The sequence below is a fragment of the Martes martes genome (genome assembly GCF_963455335.1).
Source record: "Martes martes genome assembly, chromosome: 15".
NCBI classification, from domain to species: Eukaryota; Metazoa; Chordata; class Mammalia; order Carnivora; family Mustelidae; genus Martes; species Martes martes.
Genome location: NC_137903.1, coordinates 5,319,981 through 5,345,341, shown reverse-complemented (window position 1 = coordinate 5,345,341; position 25,361 = coordinate 5,319,981). Strand labels below are relative to the sequence as shown.

Sequence of the window (25,361 nt, the reverse complement as noted above, 5' to 3'; positions counted from 1 at the left end):
GTGTTTAATAAAGCTTGTTTGTATTATCTGCATTTTGGTAATCATTTTTTAACACCATGGAAGGGGAGCAGAATATATCAGCCCAAAATATATCACCCACACTTTGGCATGTGGATGATCTTGAAGTGAAGTCAATCAAGACCCAACAGACTCAGGAAAAGCTTTTTGCCTCTCCATTATTACCTAATAAAATTTAGAAAGGGAACCTGTACCAGAAAAAGAGCCACCACCAGAGGTAATGTTTTCATCTCAGAGACTTACCTGCCTGGCAGGGCAAACCCCGTATATAACACATTTGCTCTTCTCATTCTCCCGTGAATCGCCTTCCACCCCTTTGAAACCTCAGACCCCTACCCCTTTCCTTAGCTCAAGATGGTATAAAAGCCTTAATTGCCTGAGGAGTTTTGAGTCTCATATTTTTTATGGGGCTCTCATACATACAAGATCAAAATTTTTGACCTATTAATCTGGCTTTTATCAATCTAATTATTATACCAGCCAAAGAACCTAGAAAGAAAGAGGGGAAAATTTCTCCTCCCTTCTCCAGACACCTTCTTTTCAGGGCTGATTCTTCATTTTAATGCTTCTGCATCTTATGCTAAGTTGACGTGGGAAGTTAACCACTGTATTATTCCCTTCCTTAAGCATCATGAACCATATATGGATCTTCTACTACATACCATGTACTTACAATTGTTTCATATAATCCCACATTGGAAACCCTATAAGGTTTAGAAGTAAGAAAGTAGAAGCTCACAGAACCCAAGTCTTTGGCCAAGATCATTCTGCTAGTAAGGGCTTTTGACCCCAGGCCTGCTTGTCTCCAAAACTATGTCCTTTTCTCCGTGCTACACCTGGGAAGAGGGGGATCCACCCCTCTCAAGTTTTGAGCTCCCATCTTCCTCACCCTCCTTTAGTGAATGATGGCTGGTAGAGTGGGCACTGCTTTTTTTTTTTTTTTTTAATAGCTTTGATCACATACTGAAGTTTCTCCTTGTCTCAATTTCAACATTTGTAGAAGGGACATAAGCCCAGCTTGCCTCATGGGAGTCATGTGAGAACAAAACTACAGAACAAAACGTTACATAAAAGCAACCAGCCCCTTGGAAGAGGTTGTGAGATGTGGATGGGCATGGGAGAAGGTGTCTTAGAAAACTCACCTGTTGTTGGGAGGTTCACCTTACTCAGGAAGTTCCCACCCTCTTAGCCAATTGTGGCCTGCTTCCATGTTGTCTCTTCTAATGCTTTGTAAAACTTGGTCTTGCCCAAAATCCCTTGAGAAGAGTACCCAGTGCTTCTGAGTCAGTGTGTTCCCCAATCCATGGGTTACTTTCTTTTGAATAAAGGACTTCAAACAAAACTGTTTCAGCTTTGTCATTTGACAGAGTACACCCCTCAGACCTAGGGCATCAGATGCTTCCCCAATATTTTCATTCAAGATGTGTTCAGAAACATATCCAAAGCAACAGTCCTCCTCCCCATGTTTCTCATTTCATTAAAAAGGTAAACTCTAAAAAGGGAGGCAGGGATTATGTTTGTTTTATTTGCCAGACTGACCTGGCAGAGATCCTCAATAAATATTTGTTGAGTGAATTACGTGACTTTAAATATTTTCATATGATCACCCCTAACTCCAAGTCTTTTAAATAGGCTCTAAATGTGTCTTCAGGTTCGGTTTCTCCGTTGAGATGGCCCCGGCTTCTCACTTGCAGCACAGAGTGTAAATGAGGCTGGGGCTGTGGTCCTGGTCCTCAGGTCAAGCACACTTTGGAGTATCCAGCCAGACAAAACCAGTCTTCTGCCTGGCTTCTCGGTCCTCGTACACTTTGGCTCCCAAGTCCTATGGAGTCACACCTGACTCTCTGGTTATTGGGAATTTGCAGTCAGATCTGCTGCTAATGCCCACAGAACTCACTCATGATGAACCAATTTCATGAGAGCAGAGAGCACATCCGAGCAAAATCAGTGTAAGCTCAGCACAGTGCCAGGAACATAGGTAATGAGTTGGTTAAGGAATCCATTCCTGGGGGCTACATCTGCTTTTTCTGGAAATACCTGCCATTCCTCTGTTCTCACTCTTTTGGTCACCAGACTCTTGGTCTAGTCCTATCTCCAAGCCCTGGAATGGGAGTTGTCATTCATATGATCTGACAGTGAATGTACATTTCAGTAGAGATACTTCTAAGCCTCTTCCTTGGGACTGGCTGATAAATTCACAGTAACATTTCCAGGAAGGCACAGTTACACATTTGGGGGTTGAGGAGATTTCTCAGGAGTGAATGGAATTAGGAACTCAAATCTGAAGGAGCATAGAGGATAGTTATTCTGGAAGGAAGTCAGTGTTCTTCATTCTTCCTCAGTATTTCCAGTCAATTCAGTCATTTTGTTTCCTTTGAGGCGAGGCAGAAGGGACACGCTGCTGTTTAGATGACATTCTCATAGGCAAATAACCTTGGTGTGTCTGGTGATGTGGGTGGAGAGTGGGGTTTCTCCGTCTGTTAGACAGATATAAAGATGCAGGTTGCTGGAGGTGGGAGGGCGCTGGATCCCACCAGGAGACCCCACCATCCCAGACACCCTTCCTTGCTAAGGTCATCCAACCCAAACCTCCCGCTGTAGAGAAACTGTTACTTAAGGTTAAATCACATTTACTTTTTTGAATGCTTTATGAACTGAACTTTACTTCCAATAATCCTATTACTTTCCCATTACTCTGCAAACTGCTTCACTCATTCTCATTTTTTCTGACCTGGTTGGAAGGGGAGACAGGAAGGTATCACTATTTCTGCCGGGTATGATCTGTGAGGGAACAAGCTTTAAAGCTTAGCCCATTAGGGGCACCTGGGTGGCTCAGTGGGTTAGGGCCTCTGCCTTCGGCTCAGGTCATGATCCCTGGGTCCTGGGATGGAGCCCCGCATTGGGCTCTCTGCTCCTCAGGGAGCCTGCTTCCTCCTCTCTCTCTCTGCCTACTTGTGATCTCTATCTGTCAAATAAATAAATAAATTAAAAAAAAAAAAAACAACTTAGCCCATTAGTAGTCTGGAGAGAGGATGCAAACCAGACGTAACATAGCTAGATCAAAGAAAAGGATGAGAAATCTCTCTTGCCTCCAGCTTACTGGGAGCTCAGAAGCAAGCTGGAGTTGTCTCCCCAGCAATCTCTCCCTTCTGAGGCACAGCCTGAGCCATGGGCTTTTCTCCATCCAAATCCTCAGGACCCTACTGATTTTCTTGATCATCTCTACCTAAAACCTCTCTCCCTCTCTATTGGTTCCATATTACTCCATTCGACTCATAATTCTCACTTATTCCGTATATTCCTGTGTAACCCTAAACAAAGGGAAAGGGAATGTGCCGGGGAAATTTTAATACCAGAGAAAACAAGATCACTGGGGCCCAACACACTTTCAGCTAAGCTCGAACCAGGAAAAAGGATGAGACAAGTAAGGTGAATCTCGGCTCTAAAGCTTCTTACCTTTTGGGGTATTTGCACAGAGGAGTAAAGTGTATTTGCTGGATTCTCCTCCGGAAGAGTGTCCTGTTAAAAAAAGAAAAAAGCAATCATAGGTCACCTAGACAAACCCAAAGAGACGCGCAGAATCCAGGAAGGAAAGCAGAGATGGGGGGAGGGCAAGAGGGAAGAGAGCTTCTGGACCAGGAATGGGAAGGCGGGGCTCTTGCTGGTAAGTGCTATTCTAATGAGTAATAACTGTTTTCCAAGAAGCAATTGCCAGATTTCTAAACTGTGTTGTGTTTAAATAAATCAAAACATGTATAAGATATAGAAGTCTCATGAGCTATGAGAAACCTGAGGTGATCGAAGGATAATTTGAAGTAATACAGCTAATGTTGCAAGTAAACTTTGCCGTTAGCCCAAAGGGCCCTTGGAGCAAACATGTGAGGACGACTGATGGGTCAAAACAACAAAACTACAAAGACAGCAATAGCAAAAGCAACTTCCAGGCTGGAGAAAAGTATCCTCGGTCAGTGAAGTTTCTTCCTGAACACCCAGGGCAGTCCTGTGGTCTCCCGAGAGTGTGTCTTGAGTGGGGAAGAAGGAGGGTGGTGATAGCAATCGGTTTTGACATAAGCCAGGCTGGTGTGGAGCCCAGAACAGTCACCCCTGGGAGGCAGAAAGGAGCTCTGAGGACACTAACGGCTTCAAAAAAAGGGTAATGTCTCCTCTCAGAAATGTGGTAGATAAGATATAACTTGAGACACCAAGGGCTGGACTGAAGCTGGCATTCTGAGGCCCCAGAGGGCTTTTATTTCTTTACTAAATGGGCCAATGTGGAAAGTGTTCTATGCCCTCTAAGGAGTAGGCCCACCTGGGGCTACAGTGATTCCTGGGGGCCCGTCAAAGTTGTCTGTCTAGGTCATGCCTTGAAATTATCTTATTATTTGAGTTTCTTTAAACTTTATTCTTATGAACTTCTTTTTGAAGAGTTTCATTTGAATTGACAATATGCTTGTTTACCTCAGCTTGGTGACCCACATCTAGAAAGCCTTGAATGTGGGCCCAGAGCAACCATGGGCCCCTGAGCCTTCTCTAGATGGAAAAGGCATCTCTATAGCCCGTGTTCTGACACCATAACTCAAACATCAGGCCAAACTCACACTTCCCTATCTGTTGTTCTTTGCAAAAGGAATTTGGCCTGTTGAGTGGCCCTTGTGAACTGTGGTGGGAAAAGAGAATTCCATAGATCACAGGGCAAACATTACTGGCTGGGTCAGAACTCGGGGCTCAGAACCAGAGGTCACTGACTCCTGCATGAGAAAGTATTCATAAGGACTTAGGGAGACACAGGTGTGTTGGGTTTCAAGGGCTATACATCCTCATATTCCGTGTTGCCCAAGTCCACAGAGAAATCTCAACTAAAGCAAGGAGGACCTTGAGAGGAAGATTAGGTCCCAGGGAAGATGGGAAAGGACTCACATTAATGCAGGTGATTGTGTCATACACTGGGGTCTCTCCAGAAGGAGGGTAGTAGTTAAGAATTTCCTGATGAGTATCCATTCCCTTCTTCTCTTCAATGGACTCTGAAACCAAGGTGGGAGGGAATCAGAGCTAACCCTCCTTTGATTCACCATCCCACCAGCCTACCCTTCAGAAGACCCACTTAGGGTGACCACCATGCTGGTTTCTGGGACATGGGACTTTCCATGCTACACCCAGGGAGATCCCATAATGAGCTGTTTACCCTGGTTACTTCACTTCCCAATTTGTGGACTAAGGCAGCCAAAGGGGAAGCAGAGAAATTCAGAAACACTTTCAGAGTGCTTTTGAGAGGGAGGAAAGATCTTAACACCTACAGTTTATACACAACTGCTGCTTGGGTCCCTCCCTAACACTCCACATGGACAGTATCAGGGAAGCTGAGAAGAAAAAGTCAGCAGCAATATTTAGGGATGCAGAGCATGGGGTTTGGCATGGAGAGAGACAGAGAGAGCCTTCTCCAGGAGGAATGTGTCCAGACTGAGATGGGAGTAAAGAGAGGTCTCTGGATTTGATCCGATGAGGAGGACTGGGTATGGGTTGGGGCTCTGAAAGGGATGGGGATTTGGAGGGCCGACAGGAGTGTGTTGGTGTATGGGACCTCAGAGTTGGAGGCCATGCCCCAGGTCTGGGGAGCAGAGTCAGCAGTGTAGGGCATGTGTCAGTAGGATGGCCACCCCAGAAAGTCCCTCAGGGGGAAGGAGAAGGGTTAGCCCTGGAGAGGGAACTGGGAGGACTTTGAACTTAGGAGATAAATTATGGACTCAAGTACTCTCTTACTCCAGAATTGAGGAGTGCAAGATGATTGTGCTCTCCTTGAGGACACAGAATATGGCCTCTTCATTTCTGTATCCTTAGTGCCTAGTACCAAGCCTGACACACAGTTTAACATATGTTTGTTGAAGAAATGAGGGGGCAAATGCAGGAATGAGGCTGAAGGCAAAACTAGTGCATGCTCTACCTTTTCTTCTTTCTCTCCACATAATTAGAATGACTGGCACCAGGGCAAAGGCGCTGAACAGGAAGAGCAGCCCCAGAAAGTACAGGAACATGGAAGGTTCTGGGTCACCAGCAGCACCTTTAAACAGAGAATGGGTGGAGGCACGGGGAAGGGAGAAGAGTCAGCGAGGGAAAAGTGACCCAGATTTTGGAGCAACTGCCACCTTCCTCCCAGTCTGGTGACTTCCCAGGGGCCCTCAGTTTTCATGGGCTATTCCCATTCGGACCAGGAGCTGAAGAAGGTATAGGTCCCAAGACAGAAGCTCCTGGAGAAAGAGGAGAAACAGTCACCTTCACAGAGCTTCCAGGCAAAGACAGGGTTTGAAGAATTGCTGCTGATGGGGTTCCTGGCCACACAGATGAAGGTCATGCCCCTTTCTCCCAGCCTCCAGGATATGGGGAGGATGGAGCCAATATAGGACTCATTGGCTCCCTGCCCCAGAGACTCCCAGCTGTAGGTCACATCCTCTCCTCCTTGGTCCATGAAGCATGTCAAGTTAGTCACACAGGTGCCATTCTCATTGTTCTGTAGACCCATGGTAACTTTGGGCTTTGACAGGTGCTCTGCAGAAGAGAAATGGACAACCAAGTGTGGAAACTATGCCTTTTCTGAATTATTCTTGCAAACCTTGGACCTGAATCTCTTGGGGGGGGAGGACTACAGAGTGGAGAGAAAGAAACAATTCAGAACAGAATTCTCATTCTTATCTGGAAAAAAGAACTGTCTAGGTTGGCTTTCCCACAGTTATATATAAACAACAATAGCAATAGAAATAATAATAATAATAATACAACAAGAATGCAGCTGCCATTTTCAAAGCAAAGCTATATAGCCAGGCTCGTGCTAGATGTATTTTAGATGTGAGCTAATTTTATCTTTTTTTTTTTAGAGGCTCCCTATTCTTTAGGTTTCTTTGAAGAGACTTTCAGCTTACTCTCCAAGAAAGAATAGTATGGGAATAATAATTCTGGCCCTCTCTTTCTCATGCTCACTGTTCTCCCCGAGAAGATGAGCAATTGGTTCGTTGATGAGATGATGAGAGTCTGACATCCAACATCCTTTCTTTATTATTACTTTCTCTACTCTGAGAAAGTTAAGATTGCTGTTTAAATGTGGTTTGCCTCTTTTTCCCCTTCCTTCAGCTAATGCATGCCCTCTGTTCCTTTCAACTATGACTATATGGAGGACACACCTGGATCAAGGCACATGACCTACCTCTTAAAGGCAAACCTGGAGGCCAATCTCTGGCTGTTCCTGATCCTACAGCTCGGTGAGTAAGGCAGCTATTCCTGTAACTGGTTGAGTAATTATTTTGTAAGTTTATCTTCCCTGAACGGGCTCCAATGTCTAGACTTGGGGGAAAATATTTCTCCTATCTAGCTTCACCAGAAAAAAATAAAGCTGATATTTTTATCTTCCTTTTGATTCTTGTGTTTTTCCCTACCCATAGGGAAAGAGGTGTAGTTGATGTTTATATGCAATAATCTTTCTAAAATAGGTATCACCTTCCTCCCCACTATAGATATGGAAATGAAGTTTCACAGAGTTTAAGTAATCTGGCTAAAACCATGCAGTTAGTAGGTAGAGAAGCCAGTGTTTGACTTGTGTGATCGCTGCTTCCCCTATCACCCATCCTCTACACTGCACTGCCTCTTGGCAGAACCTCTGAATAGGAAGGGGCCTTAGGAATCAGCTACATTTACTTCATCCATGCAAGACTTCCCTCTTCTACATTCTTGCCAAATGTTTACCCAACCTGTGCTTGAACATCTCTAATATCAGAGAGTTAACCACTTCATGAAGGCGGTCATCCACATTTAGAACTGATTCTGCTCACCATAGACACGCAGCCTATACTGCTGGATGAAGTGGTCTTTGAGGGAAGAGCTGTAGATAACCACACTGTAATCACCCGAGTCATTCTTATCCAGTTTGCTGAGCTTCAGGGAATAGTTCCCACGTAGGTAGTCCACCCTTTCCTTGTTATGACTCTGGGTCACTATGGCATTGGTTTGGCTCTCTGGTGTTTTTGGCTGTATGGTAATGAGAGGGGTTGTGTTGAAGATCCAGACAAGGCTGTCAATCTGAACTCCTGGGGCCTTCAGAGGGAAAGTCACAGACCCACCAAGGTCACCGATCAGCTCCTTCAGAACTCCAGAGGTTACTGGCCCTGCAGACACAGAGAACCATAAAGTAGACCTAAGTCTCTGCCTTTGCCACCAATTACTCACCTGCTTTGGGTCCTGGGAAGGTCCCAAGAAACCCTCTGGTACCAACCCAACCAGGCCCTGGGAAGCCCTTTGAAACCTCACACAAAGACAATAAGGTCAGAATACTTTGCCCAGGGGCGCCTGGGTGGCTCAGTGGGTTAAAGTCTCTGCCTTCGGCTCAGGTCATGATCCCAGGGTCCTGGGATGGAGCCCTGCATCGGACTCTCTGCTTAGCAGGGAGCTGCTTCCTACTCTCTCTCTGCCTGCCTCTCTGCCTACTTGTGATCTCTGTCTGTCAAATAAATAAATAAATAAAATCTTAAAAAAAAAAAAAAAGAATACTTTGCCTGAAAGGAGGGACTGCAGGTGAACCCGCCCCTTCCCAGAGACCTCAGACTGGAAGATCTCACGCTCTGAGGTAAGTCATGAGGCCCACCTTCATCTTGGACAAGTTCCTGTTAGGGGACAAGTGGCGAGGCTATTGTCCAAACCCCCCTTTGGACTCCCAGATTGCTCCTGGGAGAGCTGATTTTGCTGCAGATGCAGAAGCAGCAGCTTGCCTGATGGGGGAGAGTGTGGGGTAGGGGGAGCAGTGGTTCTCAAGCAGAGATCAGGACACTGAGAAGGGAGCTCTAAGTTCTTAATGATAACAATAGCTGGGAAGCTTGTGGGTGTTTCATCTTCTGTTTTATGATAGATGAGAGTGCATTTGAAATCATCCCCTAGTGAGGTTCTCATTCACTTGAATTTCGGTGTCCTTCCTTGAGTGGAAAGGCAAAAGAGCACTGGACGCTCTGTAGGATGCCTAGACCGACTTGTGATTCTCACCCCCAACTATTAAGAGTTGTAGTAGGGGTTCACTTCCCCAAGAAATTTTTGTCTCACCACAATCTTAGTTCACTTCAAAAAGTATGACCTATGAACAACCACCACTGGTTATGTGGTTCCAGGCAGAAAACAGTGAAGAAAAGGCTGTGGGAAAAGCTTTCAGAAGTGGCCCATGCAGCATTTCCAATGAACAAGTGTGGGGGATGAGTCTTCTACCTGTTAAGATCTGAGGGACAGACGGGATAGCACAGAGCAGAAAGGAAATTTAGAGGTACACGGTCAGCAAGAGGCAGAGCTCACTCACATCAGTACTCACAGGACCGAGTTCCCATCCACCATCGCTTACAAATGAGAAAACCAAACAGCAGAAACTGAGAAAGTGTTCATGGATCACAAATAGTGGCAAAACCAAAACCAGAACCCAGTCTTCTTAAAGGTGTTCTCCATACAAGTACAAAACCCAGTTATTTTCCGTTCTACCTCGTAATATAATGCATCATGCTGAAATATCTAAGAGAAATTTTATTAATTCCATCATTGAAAGCACAGAAAGAAAGAAAGAAAACAAGAAAACAAGAAAACCTTTTTAAGTCATTTCCATGCCCAAGGTAGGGCTCAAACTCACAACCCTGAGATCCAGAGTCACGCTCCACCAACAGAGCCAGCCAGATGACCCTAGAAAATCTTTTTAAAATCCAATAAAGCAACCAAGCTATAGGATCCCGACAGTTGTATTATAATGAGGCGGCTACTGGGCTGCACTATGACTTTTGTAGGCTGTATTCACTTTTGCCTTCATCCATAAAAAATATTAAAAATTATATTTTATGACTGCATTGGTATAAAAATGAACGTAATGCCAGCTGGATTCATTATTACATATTAATTATTTTTATTATATTTATTTTTTCTTCTGATTCTGAAAGAAATTCAAATAACCATGGGCCCCAGACACTGTGGCTAATTGGCCCCGTGTGATTGACCAAGCATCCTGGTTCTACTTCATGTCAAAGCTTCATCTGTTACCATATTTTTTTAATTGAAATATAGTTGACATACAATAATTATATTAGTTTTAGGTGTACCACATAGTAATTCAACAATTCTATACATTATGCAGTGTTCACCATGATAAGTGTAGTCACCATACTAAGTTATTACAACATTATTTTTTCAAAGATTTTATTTATTTATTTGACAGAAACAGAGAGATCACAAGTAGGCAGAGAGGCAGGCAGAGAGACAGGGAAGCAGGCTCCCCGCTGAGCAGAGAGCCCGATGTGGGGCTCGATCCTAGGACCCTGAGATCATGACCTAAGCCAAAGGCAGAGGCTCAGTCAACTGAGTCACCCAGGAGCCCTTATTACATTATTGACTCTATTCCCTGTGCTGTACTTTTCACCTCTGTGACTCATTTATCTTTTTTTTTTATTGTGTTATGTTAGCCACCATGTAATACATCATTAGTTTTTGATGCAGTGTTCCAAGATTCATTGTTTATGCACCACTCCCAGTGCTCCATGCAATATGTGCCCTCCTTAATACCCACCACCAGGCTCATCCGTCCCTCCATCCCCTTCCCTTCTAAGACCCTCAGTTTGTTTCTCAGAGTCCACAGTCTCTCATGGTTCGTCTCCCCCTTCAATTTCCCCCCATTCACTTTTCCTTTCCTTCTCCTACTGTCCTCCGTGTTATTCCTTGTGCTCCACAAGTAAGTGAAACCATATCATAATTGAATCTCTCTGCTTGATTTATTTCACTCAGTGTAATCTCCTCCAGACTGACTTATTTATCTTCTAGCTGGAGGTTTGTACCACTTCATTCATTCATTCATTCATTCATTCCCTCACCACTTCTTTCCTCTGGCAACCACCAGTTTGTTTTCTGTATTTGTGAGTCTGTTTCTGGTTTTGTTTATTTGTTTCTTTTGGATTCCACATATGAGTAAAATCATATGGTAGTTGTCTTTCTCTGCCTGACTTATTTCACTTGGGTCCATTCATGTTGGAAATGGCAAGACTTCATTCCTTGTGATGGCTATAATATTCCATTGTGTATACACACCACATCTTCTTTGTCCCTTCATCTACTGATACTTGGGCTGCTTCCATATTTTGGCCATTATAAATAATGGTGCATTAAACACAGGGGTGCATATATCTTTTTTAATTAGTGTTTTGTATTCTTTGGGTAAATACCCAGTGGTAGAATTACTGGATTGTATGGTATTTCTGTTTTTAACTTTTTGAAAAAACTGTGTTTTCCACAGTGGCTACACCAATTTACATTCCCACCAACAGTGTGCTAGGATTCCGTTTTCTCCCTACGCTTGCCAACACTTGTTATAGTCTTTTGGATACTAATCATTCTGACTGGTATGAGCTGATATCTCATTGTGGCCGATTTGCATTTCCCTGATAATTAGTGAGGTTGAGCATCTTTTCATGTGTTTGTTGGTCATCTGTATGTCTTCTTTGGAAAAGAGTCTATTCTGGTTCTCTGCCCATTTTTAATTGGATTATTGGGGGTGTTTGGTGTTGAGTCTTACCATCATATTTTCTACCACCCTGGCACTGATGCAACTCATTCCCCTTCTAGCAGACCAAATTCCTGTCCTGGCCTCTCCAGTTATCCAAAATCGCTTCACTAGGGATTTATTTCTATAGTTCCTGTTAAAACTCAACTACTCCGGCAATAGTCCCCAATATAGATACTATGTAGTAAGGTTGATTTTGTGCCAAACATTTATTATAAAGATTATGCCTAATACCTAAAGCAATCCTAAAAACTAGGACTTTTGATCCTTTTACACAGAGATCAGCCACCTACATAGTCCATGGGCCAAATATGGCTTGCTGCCTATTTTGGTAAATCAGATTTTATTTGGACACCTCCATGGTCTTTTTTTTTTTTTTAAGATTTTATTTATTTTAGAAAGAGAGAGATCTGGGATGGGGAGGAACAGAGGGGAAGGGAAGAGACAAGTAGACTTCATGCAGAGTGCAGACGCCGTTGGGGGCTCTATCCCACAACCCTGAGATCACGACCTGAACTGAAACCAAGAATAGGAAGCCCGACCAACTGAGCCCGACAGGTGCCCCGGGACACAGCCATGTTCTTTCACTTACCTTTTGTTTATCTCTGGTTTTCCACTACAAAGGCTGAGCTGAGTAGTTGTGACAAAGACTATGTGCTGCAAAGACTAAAATATTTACTATTTGACCCTTCATAGCACAAGCTTGTTAACTCCTGATTTGATGAGAAAACTGAGATTCAAAGAAAACCTAAATAACTTTTCCAAAGGCACAAAGCTAGTAGGTGATGATTTGAGGATTTAACTCAATGCCACTCTGGCTCTGGAGCCTGAGGTCTTTCCAGTCTGGCTCAGTTTGAGGGGCTTGGAGCACTATTGCCCACTCCAGCTCTCTCCCTCGCTCCTCGTCAGCAGTGAGAGCTCAGCTGTCAATTCTGAAGCCCTTGGACCTCACAGAATCTGATTACCCCTTTGTGTCTTTTGGTGACCTTCAAACACAAGCTGCTTTACAAGTGTCCCAGAGAAAGGGAATCCTGATGCTACCAAATGTTAACCAAGTGCCTTGATTACAATTTTGGGATTTTTTTAAATTTAAAGATTTTATCTATTTATTTGAAAGAGAGAGAGAGAGAGCGCACACACGTGCATGACAAGGGGGAGGTGCAGGGGGAGAAGCAGCCTCCTGGCTGAGCAGGGAGCCAGATGCAGGGCTCCATCCTGGAACGCCACAATCAAGACCTAAGCCAAAGGCAGTCACTTAACTGACTGAGCCGCCTGGTCGCCCCTACAGTTTTGGGATCTTAACCAAATCTTTTTGCTAAATTTGTCTCCACAAGTACTGGCTTATCCCCTGGGTAAAGGCCTTTTTTGGGGGCTGATTCCTGTTTTCAAACATTTCTGTCTCCTCGCCCCCGTCAGTCAGTGCATATATAATTTGGATCTCTCAAGTCTTTATTCAATCAATCTGTTAAATAATCTGATTTTTCAAAACCCCTCTCCCTCGAATCCCTCAATACTAAAGCAGGATGGTTTCCTCATCTCCACGGTATCAAAGTAGTCCTAGTCCATGCTACAAAGTCAGTGTCAGTTTGAATTTTCGACGGATCCTATAATGTTTGTATACTTTTACTTCAACAATAAGGTGAATATTTTGCCATCAAAGAAAGCAGTTATCACTTGGCTCCAAGTAGCTGCAACCCTGAATTTTCACACAAGGTTTGAGGGAGATGTTGAAATCAGGGAGACGGCAAGAATATGACTTTAGAACTATAGCTTGTGTGCACACATTTAGACATGGGCAATCATTCTTTTCACTTCTTCACACATGTGGTGTGCTGTACTCTCTGGGCGAATGCCAAGACAGGTGAACTTTGTGTGAGGATATAAAAAAACATCTCCAAATTCACCGCTTCTTGTTAGGATGAAATTGGAAGACGACACAGTGCAAATTGTCAACACAAGCCTAAAGGGAGTATATTGTTTCTATCGTAATTTTATCTTTAGGATGAATAAAGGGGTCATGGAAGAAGAAAGTACCTCCATGCCGTTCCCCAAGTGTGAGTTCAGACGATAAGAGACAAGGTTAGCCAGTCCTAGGCAGTTTTGTTTCCTCTTCTGTGGAAAGAGTTTCCCAGAGTTGACTGTGAAAAGGGATCCAGAAGCAAGAGACTTCTCTCAGCTGGCCAAGGCCGGCCTGAAGTTCCCCATTCTGTGATGGCTTTTCTACCTGCAGCAATCCTGTTGAGTTTTACCTTGCCTACGTAGGTCATGTTTTCTTCACTCAGTCATTCTTTCCTCTAGCAAGAATTTATTTCGTTCCATATTTGTGCCAGGCACTGTCTAGGTGCTGAGGATATAACTAGGGAGGGATACCATCCTGACCCTTGTACTCTCGCAGTTAGGAGATAGCCATTAAATAAATGGGTGTATGGGATATGAAAGGGGATGTAGTAGGCATTTGGAGAACCTACAATACCAAAATTGAGCATGATCTGTAAGATTGGAAGACTCTAGAGAATGAGTGGCTACTAACACCCAACTACAAGGCCTGGGAGGATTGGACCCCGTGAAACTCATCTACCCTCCCACCTAGATCAGTGTAGTGATGAATGTCCTAACCTGTCTTTTCTGCATCCACTTCATCCTTTCCTCATTTAATAGCAGCCAACTGGGTTGGGTAAGACTGACAGGAACCCAGTTCCTGCGGTAGACTTCCTCTGGCATGGTAATTAGCTCAGCAGTATCACATGACCTGGGCTGACTTATCTGAAAAACCCCGGGCTTTTGCTCTAAGGGTAAGATGACCATATGATGCTATGCAAAGATATGAAGCTGGGGACAAGCATCCACTTGCTATCACCAGACAAGCAGCCGGGTCTCCTCCTTCACCTGACCCCCGGTTTCCTTAGTACCTCACATTTTTGTTTGTGCTTTATCCTACTCTCTGTCTATCCAAATCATATTCAAGACCCATAAAACCTAGATCAAAGCCCTTCCCTGAGAAAGTCTCCACCTTTTTCTCACACCCACCCCCTGAAATTCTACCTCAAATGTCCCTTCTTTTTCCACTTTAAATTCCCCAGAAGGAGTTATTGTCCTGGGTGGTGATTGGACATACCCTTTGTAGACCAATAATTCATCTATAGGCATCAGGTTCCAGATCACCTGGAGATAGACTCTGGGGTTGCACCCAGGGAGGGGTGGGGTTGGCCTCTCCTCCAGGCAGCATGGAACAGTGTAAAGAGGTAGTGCTCTGGCTTAACTGAGAGTCAGGAGACCTGGGTTCATTCTGGTTCCTCCGTAATAAACAACAAACCCTTGATATCACTCCTTCGTTCATAACCTGGTTTAATGGCCATCATGTTTTTACCCTCAAAGTAATTCCATGGGATAGAGGTTAATTAAGCTCCATTTTATTAATGCAGACACTGGGGCTCTAAGATGCTTAGTGATTTCCCCCACGGTCCCAAACTGGGAGATGGTAGACTTGGGATGTGGAGCTAGTTGGGTCTTTTGTGTCAGAGGGTTGCATCCTTTCTACTACCTCCTTACTATTTACCCCGCTGAGTTACAGTGTTCTCAACTCTCAAAAAGAAAAATAACCTTTATTTGCGAGGACTTGGGGTGGATGAAGGGTGAATACGGATTTGAAAGCATTTCGAGAAGTACAGAGCTTTCTGCCACACAGTAGGAGGTGGAAGGGAAGGGCGAGGAACAGTGTTATGAGACAGTCCTTGTGAAGGCTTCTCATTTTTAATTCTCATTTCCCCAAGGATGGCTAGAAGTGAGAAACAGATTTCCCCAAATTTCTTTGGATGGCTTCTCAGCAGGATGAGCTTTTCAGAAGGTGGTCTGGAACCTAATGCCTATAAACCGTTCACTGGCTAATTCAGGGCAAAACACTGTCCAATCACCATGCATGGTGAGATCTCCTGCAGCAAGCATTCCCTGCCAACCTGCCTTTGGAGGTGGAGGGACCTGGAGCTGGAGACTCTCTGTCTTCTGTCCCGCCCAAGACTCAGATATTTTGGTATTAAAAAAGTCAATCCTAAGATACCCTTCATAACAGGAAGGTAAACACCTCCTCCCCTTTACCACCTCCTTTTCCTCTGGGTTATCACCTCTTCCCCTCACCTGCTCCCCACCACCCACAAGACTTGAGAGTTGATTGGATTCATATTAAGAGGAAGGGACATTACCAGTACAGCAAGAATTAAGGGATGGTACCAAGGAGGAAGACTTCAGGGTAAGGGAGGGTGTAAAACTCATTTCCTGCTTGGTGGCCTGGTCCCCAAACAAGTCTCCCAGGATGCAGTGTCTCCATTAGAATGTACCAGCATATGATGGCATCCTCTTCATGGAAACAAGAGCACCTCAGAGCTGGGAGAGATCTTAGGGACTACTTAGTCCCATCCCACTTCACAGATGAAGAGACTGATAGTCCAAGGGTCATGGTGACATGCTCTAAGTCAGTGGAGCCAGGACTCCTAAGGCAGGGCTTCCCAAGCTATGCCCCCAACACCCCTGAGTTCTGTAACACTGCCTCAGTGTGTTTCTGAAGAGCTTAAGAGGGAGCAGGGGGAGATGAGTGAGAGGCAGAGCAGTAGGGAGTTTGAATGTGAATGTGGTAGGTTAGGGCAGGAGTGTTGGCAAAGGCATGTGGCATATTGGGAGGTTTGCAAACCTCTGTGTCCTGTGTCTCATTCTTGGTACTGATTTAAAATTCTCTTTCCGTGGCACATTAGTTAAGGGGAAGTTGGGTAAGGTGCAGTAGTTTCCAAAATTGGTTTTTTCTTTCTTAAACAAGAGTTAGTTTTGATGAAATGAACCCTATGCAGAATCAAACATGTAAATTACTCCATAGAGTCAAAGCCTCTCTGATGGAAAAGGAATCCCCTAGCTTCTGCCCCATCACCCGTCCCCATCTCTCGCCCCCTATACTTTCTTTAAGCTCTTCAGAAACACAATGGAAACACAATAAAGAGAGGATAAAGGACAATCTTGGGCTCCTTTCATCCATGGGAGGTGAACCGTGTAGGCTGTCCACAGCCTCCTGGAGCAGGGCACACACATGTGCCCTGTTGCCCATAGTTCAGGTTTCAGAAGACAGCTGGGATTTTCAAGAGCTCTGCTGTGTCCTCCCCCTCTTCAGCATAAAGTTCCACTTCTGATCACTATTTCTATTCAGGGAGTGGTTTTTAAAGTGAAAACCCTATTTTAGGACCACCTGCTTAGAACCAGGTGCTTCCTAAATATGCAAAATTCTAATGAACTCAAGGAGGGCAACAGTCTGCTGAACACTTAGTGAGGCCAGGTTGTCGGGAGGAAAGGATTAGGAGTACCAACTGATTGTGTGGTCTTGGGCAGGTCACTTCAGGCAGATTGGGGCACACATAAACATACCAACCAACTCCTCAGAGGGACACCTCATGGTGATACCCCATGAGTTTGATGAACAGAGAGATATTCCCAACTTACAGGGCTCCAGGTCCTATTTGAGAGCCATGAGGACAGTAACAAAGACTAGAATCTTTGTGACAGGAACAGAAAATTCCTCAGTCCTTCATGGTACTAGACATAAAATACCTATAGTATGAGGTGGTTTTCTAAGTAGAGACTGACTGAATTGTTCAGACTAAGAGAGAAAGTTTAAATGTTTCCTTCCAGTAAAATCACTGTTAGGCATAATCATTTAAAAATATTTTTCTAATATATTTCTAAATAAATACTTACAAATATGTTTAAGCAGAAATATTTAAAATGTATATTTATAAATAAATAAATATACACCTGTATGATCTCATTTGGGCTTTAAAGTTGCTCTCAAAGGTAAGGAAGGCTAAGGCTCAGGGAAGGTAGCATTCTTTATTTAATTCATGACAGAATCTGGATTAGAACACAGGTCATTCTGCTGCCCAACACCCTTTCTTTCAGCCCTTCCTTTCCTAGGACAATCAGGAGAGTCTGCAGATTCATTCTGTCTTCTCGCCTCGTTTCTTTCTGTCCTCTGATTTAGAAACCACAGATGACAAAAAGATTTTAAATGAAGTAGCAGAGCTTCTTGAGTTGGGTCAGAGTCCCAGAGTGGACCCAGAAGCCTAGAGGTATACCTCAGGATGGGGAAGGCAGTGGGAGAACAGGGGAATCTGGACTCACCTATGAACTGGCAGAGAAGAAGGATGAGAAGGAAGCATGCTCGAGGACCAGTCATGTTGTTCTCTGGATGCCAGTCACTCAAATGTGCTACTTCCCCTCACAGCGTTTACATCTCTTCCCCAGCTAGCATTTGCAAAAGTAGGAGGGCTCATGAAATCACAAGTGAAAGTGAACGGTCTATAATTTTTTCCAATGTTTATCTCACTTGTTCATTGTAGTAAAGGATGGAAAAAATGAACTGAATCTCAAAGGTGATGAAGCCCTCCATTTTACAGATAAGGAAACATTGGCTCAGAGATGCTAAGAATTGATCAAGGCCATATGGTCAGTCTTTTCTACAACATTATATGACCGCTCAGATACTCAGAACACAAGAAATGTTAGGAAACAGAAGATTGGAAGGAGCGAAAAAGGGTGGCATTAGGGATAATAATAATAATATTTACTGAGTTTTGCTAAGTGGCAGGAGTACATGCATTCTTTTATTTATTCCTCTTAACAACCCTGTGAGATACACCATAACTTGTATTTTCCAGATGAGAAAAATGAAAACTTAGAGTATATTACAACAAAATTAAAGTTATTTTAATTAAAAAAAATGGAATGAGAGGTGAAAAGTCAAGCCAATTAGTGGGAAATGATATTTATAATACATTTATTCCACAAGTCTTATATCCATAATACACAAAGAAGTCTTACATATCAATAAGAATTAGGCGGACAACACAATGAACAAGAGACTGAAATAGGTACTTCGTAAAAAAAGTCATCCAAATGGCAAATAAAGATAAATCACTAAGAAAATGATGTCAATAGGAATAACTAAAAGGTCAATAGAGGCACTAAAATGAATTCTAAAAAAAATCCTAAAAATAATTTTTAAAAAAGATTTTACTTGCTGGAGAGTGAGAGGAGAGAGAGTGAGAGCACAAGCTAGGGGAGCATTAGGCAGGGGGAGAAGCAGACTCCCCGCTAACCAAGGAGCCTGATGTGGAACTCGATCCTAGGATCCTGAGATCATGACCTGAGCCGAAGGCAGACACTTAACCAACTGAGCCACCCAGAAAAGAAAGGAGAAATGGTGACGCAAAAAAAAAAAAAAAAAGAGTAAGCAGAAAACATAATAAAATGGTATATCTAAATTCAACTTCATCAGTAATTACACTAAGTATAAACAGACTAAACACTCCAATTAAAAAGCAAAGATTTTTTTAAATGAATAAGAAAACAAAACCAAACTATATGCTGTCTACAAGAGGTGAGCTTACAGATAAAGACATGGTTGGGTTCAAAGTAAATGGATGGATATCATTCAGCCACTAGGCATAAGAAGGTTAGACTGGCTATTGATATCAGATAAAGTAGACTTTAGGACAAAGTGATAACGATGGGCATTTCATAACAAAGGATCCATTTATTAGGAAGGCATAACAATCATAAATGTGTATCACTAGTAATCACAGATATTCAAAATACAAAAAGCAAAGAATTTCTCTAGGATAAATGCCCAGGAAAATGATTGCTGGGTCATATGGTAAATGCATGTGTAATTTCTTAAGAAATTGCCAAAATATTTTCTAGAGTTGTAACATTTTACATTCCCACTAGTACTTTATAACAGATTCTATTCTTCTCTATCCTCATCAGCATCTGGTTTTGTTACTATTTTTTATCTTAGTAGTTTTAATAGATGTGTTGTAATATCTTATTGTGGTTTTAATTTGCATTTCCTAAAAGGTAATGATGATGAACATTTTTTCACGTGCTTATTTGCATCCACATATCCTCATGAAACATGTATTCATGTCTTTTGCCTGTTACATAAGCAGATTATTTTTTTTTTTTACTGTTGAGTTTTGAGAGTTTTTTTTTATATCTTCTGGATACAGTTCTTTGTTAGATAACTTGTTTGCAAATATTTTCTCCTAGTCTATAATTTTTTTCCCTTCTTCTTCTTCTTCTTTTGACAGACAGAGATCACAAGTAGGGAGAAAGGCAGGCAGAGAGAGAGGAGGAAGCAGGCTCCCCACAGAGCAGAGAGCCCAATGCGGGGCTTTTCTTTCTTCTCACCCCATTGAAATAATGGTGAAATCCTTAAAAAGGATTTTTTGTTAATTGGTGAAATGAATCCCACATAGTTAACTTTTTAAATCTAACTTGAAAAACACAGTAGCAATAGATGAAACATTTTCAAATGTATTAAAGTCTATAGCTTTGCTGAAAATTAAGATAACAATCTCTGTGAATGGGAAACTGTGAAGAGACCCACAATACATGAGGAAAAGGGAGTGTATATGCATCTAAAAGGAACCTTGATACCAAAAATCATACAAAAACAGGAAAAGAATTATAGACCAGTATCACTTATGAACATAGTTGCAAATGAAACATTAACAAATCAAAACCAGTGGTGTGTTAAAAATACATCATGATTGAATATCACTTATCCTAGGAATGTGAGAATGGGCCAATATTATAAGCATTCGCCAGTAAACCATCACATTGACTGAAAGCAACATAACATATGATCATTTCAGATTATATAATAAAAGACTTGGTAAAATTTAATATTTACTCATAATTTTAAAAATATGTAAAAAATTGGTAAAAAGAAAAACTATAGCAAACATCATATGTAAATGCTGAGCCTTGAGAAGCAATACTATCAAAGTAAGGAATAAGATAAGAATTGCTCCAGTTACTGTTACTATTCATTAATTAACTAGTGTCTTGGCCAAAGCAATGAGACAAGAAAAATAAATAAGATGTGTGTGGATTAGAAAAGGAGAGACAAATTATCATTATTTTCTGGTCATATCACTGTTGACATAGGAAGTCCAAAAGAATATGCAGACAAATTATGAGAATTAATAAAAGTAAACAAGGACTCCAACAACAACCATATTTTTCTAACTGGGCTTACAGGTTGACACTTGTTTACTAACCTTGACCTAGTCTGATTAAGAGGTTGAGAGGTATTTTCCCCAATGTTTTATTAGCAGAGTCTGGAGAGAACACAAATACTGTGACTTCAAGCCAGTGGTTTTTCCATTGTGAGGTATCACCCATTTGTAAACCATGCTACTACAAATGTGGCAATGGTAGAAGCAGTAGCTTTGAAATGTTGTGATTTTGATTCTGACATTCCTGGCAAACAGAATGAGGTTGAGAGGAGGTGTTTTGTTGAAACCTACCCAGCCATGGTTTTGATGCAGATGCTTTATTCTCATTTAATTTCACTTTAGTGATTCCTGTCATGGCTTTCCTTGTCCTAGAGATGACCAAACCAAGGTTTCTGGGAAGATAGGGGAAATAAACTATTTTGATTTGGGAAGGGGCTAAATTGGCCAGAATGACATCACTGAAAAATCCTGGGGCACCCCATCAAGATACATGTGGAGAGAGAAACCGAAAAAGAAAGCATATGCTGAAACAAAGTAATTGCTTTTGTAACATTAAACATATCAGCAACATTTGTTAATCATTTCTTCTTTTTAAAGACATTCTGGCCCATGAGGATCTACACTCTCTTGATCCTTCCTTCCTTCCTTCCTTTCTTTCCTTTTAAAAAAATTATTTAAATTCAATTAATATATAATGTATTATATATTTTCAGAGGTTTCAGAGGTAGAAGTCAGTGATTCATCAGTCTTTTGGTTCTTTCCTACCCAAGGCTTCTCATTTTCCTTTGCTCAATGATGCAAATTTCTCCCATCTATAAATATTGAAAAGTCTCTGAGTTTAGTCTTTACACTTACTCACTTATTTATTTAAATATCCCAATTCTTTTTTGTTGTTGTTTTTTAAAATTTTTTTTAAATTTTTTATTAACATATAATGTATTATTAGCCCCAGGGGTACAGGTCTGTGAATTGCCAGGTTTACACTTCACAGCACTCACCATAGTATTTACCCCAATTCTTTAGTCAGTCTCATCTAGTCTCTTGGTTTGAAATACCCTGATTTTGTTTTCAACTCTGAACTCTTTCCTGAATTCCAGGTCTGTATATCTGGTCACCTACATAGCATCTCCATTTGAATGTACAACAGAAATCCAAAACTCCACATGTGCCAAATCAAACTCTTGCTTCCCTACCTTGTATCTCCTCTTCTACTTGCCTTCCTTTCAGTAAATTGTAGCTCTAGTCATTAAGTTTTCATGCCAGAAAATTATAATTATCCTTGATTTACTTTCGTATATCTCATATATCTTATGTCTCATATATCAGCAAATTCTATTGTTTCTACCTTGGACTGTGCCCAGAATCTGACCCCTTCTTATCACCCTTATCAGCCTTCACCACTGCCATCTCTCGCCAGCTCTACTGCAGTGGCTATTTAATATATTTGCTTCTACCTCAGTCCCCTACAACCTGTTCTTCACCGGCCACTAGAGAAATACTTTTTTTTTTTTTTTAAGATTTTATTTATTAAGTTGACCAGAGAGAAAGGACGAGAGAGCAAGCACAAGCATGGGGAGTGGCAGACAGAGGGAAAGGGAGAAGCAGGCTCCCCACTGAGCAAGGAGCCTGATGCAGGGCTTGATACCAGGACCATGGGATCATGACCTGAGCTGAAGGTAGACATCTAACAACTGAGCCACCCAGGTGCCCCATTAGAGAGATACTTTTAACATGTAAACCAAATCATGTTATTCCTCAGCTTGCCAATTTTTTTCCCATAATACTTAGGATAAAATGCAAAGTATTTTCCAGGGTCTCCAACCCTACATGATGGCTCTTAGCTACCTTTCTGATGTCATTTCCTAACTCTTTCCCCCTATCCTGTTCCACACCTGTCACATTATCCCCTCACCATTTCTGAATACCCCCAAGAACAGCCTCAAGGCCTTTGCACTACAGGAAAGCTCTTCCCTCGGATATCCACATGGCTATCTCTTCCTTAAGATTTACTCAGTGTGGGGTGCCTGGGTGGCTCTGTTGTTAAGTGTCTGCCTTTGGCTCAGATCATGGTCTCAGGGTCCTGGGAGCCCCGCATCAGCCTCCCTACTCTGCGGGAAGCCTGCTTCTCTCTCTTTCACTCCCTGTGCTCGTGTTCCCTCTCTTGCTATGTCTCTCTCTGTCAAATAAATAAAATCTTAAAAAAAAAAAAAATCCTTGTTTAAAAAAAAAAAAAAGATTTACTCAGGTTACTTATTCGAGGGGGCCTTCTTGTCTCCTTGTTAAAATATCACTCCCTGATCTTTTACTTTCTATTCCCTTAGCTATTATTATTGTTGTTGTTATTATTTTCCATAGTAGGTACCATACTGAAATCCAATAACCATAAGAAGAAAGACTTTGTTTTGTCTGCTCCTCCATTCTCAGCAACTAGAACAGTGCCTGATACATAGCAGAACCTCAACACATGTGTTAAATGAAAGAGTGATTGTCTTGAGTAATAAAAGGTGAGTGATTATGAATAAAACTCATCATTCCTTTTTTTTTTTCTATTTGGAGAGGAAAATTGGGAGCAGAAAAGGCATGGGATTTCTCAGGGACTCAGGATCCCATTTCCTGTGAGATTGGTATGGTGGCAGAGCAGAATATGGTATGGGAGAGAGATTCAAAAACTCTAGGGGATGAAAGAAAATTTGCAAGGAAAATAATGCTCTTATATTTCCAGGGGGAAATCTGTGTCATCTCAAAGTGAGAAACGTTTACTGGTGTAAACCATAACAGTTACAACTCATCTAATTTAAAAATATCTCTTTCGATAGTTATTTCCTTTTTAAAACACCTATAGTTAGAATATATTAGGCAAAATGGCCATATAGTAAGAACAGCAGTCACTTTTCTTATGATGTGATTTTGCACTCAATTATCATTTACATTTTTTTCTTTGTAAGATAACTAAGCATGACATTAAAATGTGAAATAGAGAACTATAAATTTTAAGCTAAAAAATATACAGGAACTTTTTGGTATCTTTCTCACTAATATACTTTCACCATAATTTGACCAAATTTTTGCACATCTTCAGTTGAATGCTTTTCCAACTCACTCTGAAATATTTAAATTAGTGTTAAAACTTCCCTGGAAATGCACATTAATACTTTGAGACTTCATAGAAACCAGCTGTAGTCCAGTGAGAATATTACTTTCTCATTGGCTGGTGGCTTCTTTATAATGTAGCCATGGAGTCTACACTCCTGTTGGCAGAGCTACACACCGAAGTTCTCAAGCCCTGTGTGGGAAGCTGGGAGGACATGCCTTTCCTCTATGGGCCCTGGTTCCCCTACTGGCTGCTCACAAGCTTGGACTCTGCTGATTGTCATGCCCTGTTAGATCAGTGAGCTTTGACTCTGTGGCTATGCTTTCCTGTAACTGCCCCAGTTTCTGAGAGTCACTTCTAAGTGGGCAGAGGTGAAAGAATTATTATTACGTCTCACATGTCTATTGTACATTCCAGTTTCTATACCTCTCTCTCTCTTTTTTTTAAAGATTTTATTTATTTATCTGACAGAGAGAGACACAGAGAGAGAGGGAACACAAGCAGGGGGAGCTGGAGAGGGAGAAGCAGGCTTCCTGCTGAGCAGGGAGCCCGATGTGGGGCTCGATCCCCCGACCCTGGGACCCATGGGACCTGGGACCATGACCATGACCATGACCTGAGCCGAAGGCAGACCCTTAGCGACTGAGCCACCTAGGAGCCCTCAGACATCTTAAACTTAACATACCCAAACTGAGATTATCCTTCATGTCCCCACCCACTGATCTGGCCACCCAAGTCAACAAGGAGGCTCTTCTTTTTCCCATTTCCACCTCCCCCATACAAAACCAAGTATCGAGGCCTGCGGATCCTGACTTATCCCTGTCGCCTCTCTACCGTTGCTGCTGCTAATCCTTCATTACCTTGTAGCTGGATTCTTGTAACATGTGCTTGCTTCTAGTCTCATCCTTCTCTTCATCAGCTTTCTCTCTAGCCTGTGGAATGAAGCCTATCACCGATCTGCTCAAAATCCTTTACTTGGGGTGCCTGGGTGGCTCAGTTGAGTAAGTTTTTCCCTTTGGCTTGGGTTCTGATGCCAGGGTCCTGGGATTGGTCTGCATGTGGCTTCCTGCTCATGGGGAGACTGCTTTTCTGTTTCCCTCTGCCCCCCCCACCCCAATCCTGCATGTTCTCTTTCTCTCAAATAAATAAATAAAATCTTTAAAAAAAAGTCCTTTATTTACCTCCCCTTAAAAGGGGTCAGCTGAAATCCAAACTCGTAATGGCACACGCCAAAGCCTTAGGGCTGGACCTGGTTTCTTTTCCTTTCCTTTGATTTTAGCCACGCAAAATATCCTCAGTTTCCTGAACTAGCCCGTCCTCTGGCTTCTCAGATATTACCATGTTCATCTTCCTTAACGTAACACACTTCCCTTAGTCTTCAAAGGAGTCACACCTATTCACTGTTTCCCAGCAGCCTCCCACGACCACACCGTTTGTGTTGGGTGGTCCTTCCACGCGGCCCCATGATTCCGCATTTCACAACCACATTTTAACACAAGACTGTGAGCCACATAAGAGCAGGCAAGAGTGTAGCTTTCATTTCCATGTCTTCAGAAATGAGGTAGAGCTCAAGACATACCTCGTAGATACAGGGAAGGAGGAGAAAGGAGGGGGGAGAGAAGGCTCTGGTCTCTGCTTCCACAAA

The 25,361-nt window shown here is 42.4% G+C and overlaps 1 protein-coding gene across 1 annotated transcript; it reads right to left on the bottom strand.

The window, feature by feature from the left end:
* Nucleotides 1–1,521: 1,521 nt before the first annotated feature.
* Nucleotides 1,522–17,796, bottom strand: SLAMF7 (SLAM family member 7). Its single transcript, XM_080824602.1, has 7 exons — nt 17,723–17,796; nt 7,833–8,165; nt 6,286–6,558; nt 5,957–6,073; nt 4,936–5,039; nt 3,475–3,537; nt 1,522–2,495 (listed from the first exon to the last, which is right to left on the bottom strand). Exons 1-7 carry the CDS (start codon nt 17,775–17,777, stop codon nt 2,424–2,426), a joined length of 1,017 nt encoding a protein of 338 aa, XP_080680728.1. The 5' UTR covers nt 17,778–17,796; the 3' UTR covers nt 1,522–2,423.
* Nucleotides 17,797–25,361: the final 7,565 nt, after the last annotated feature.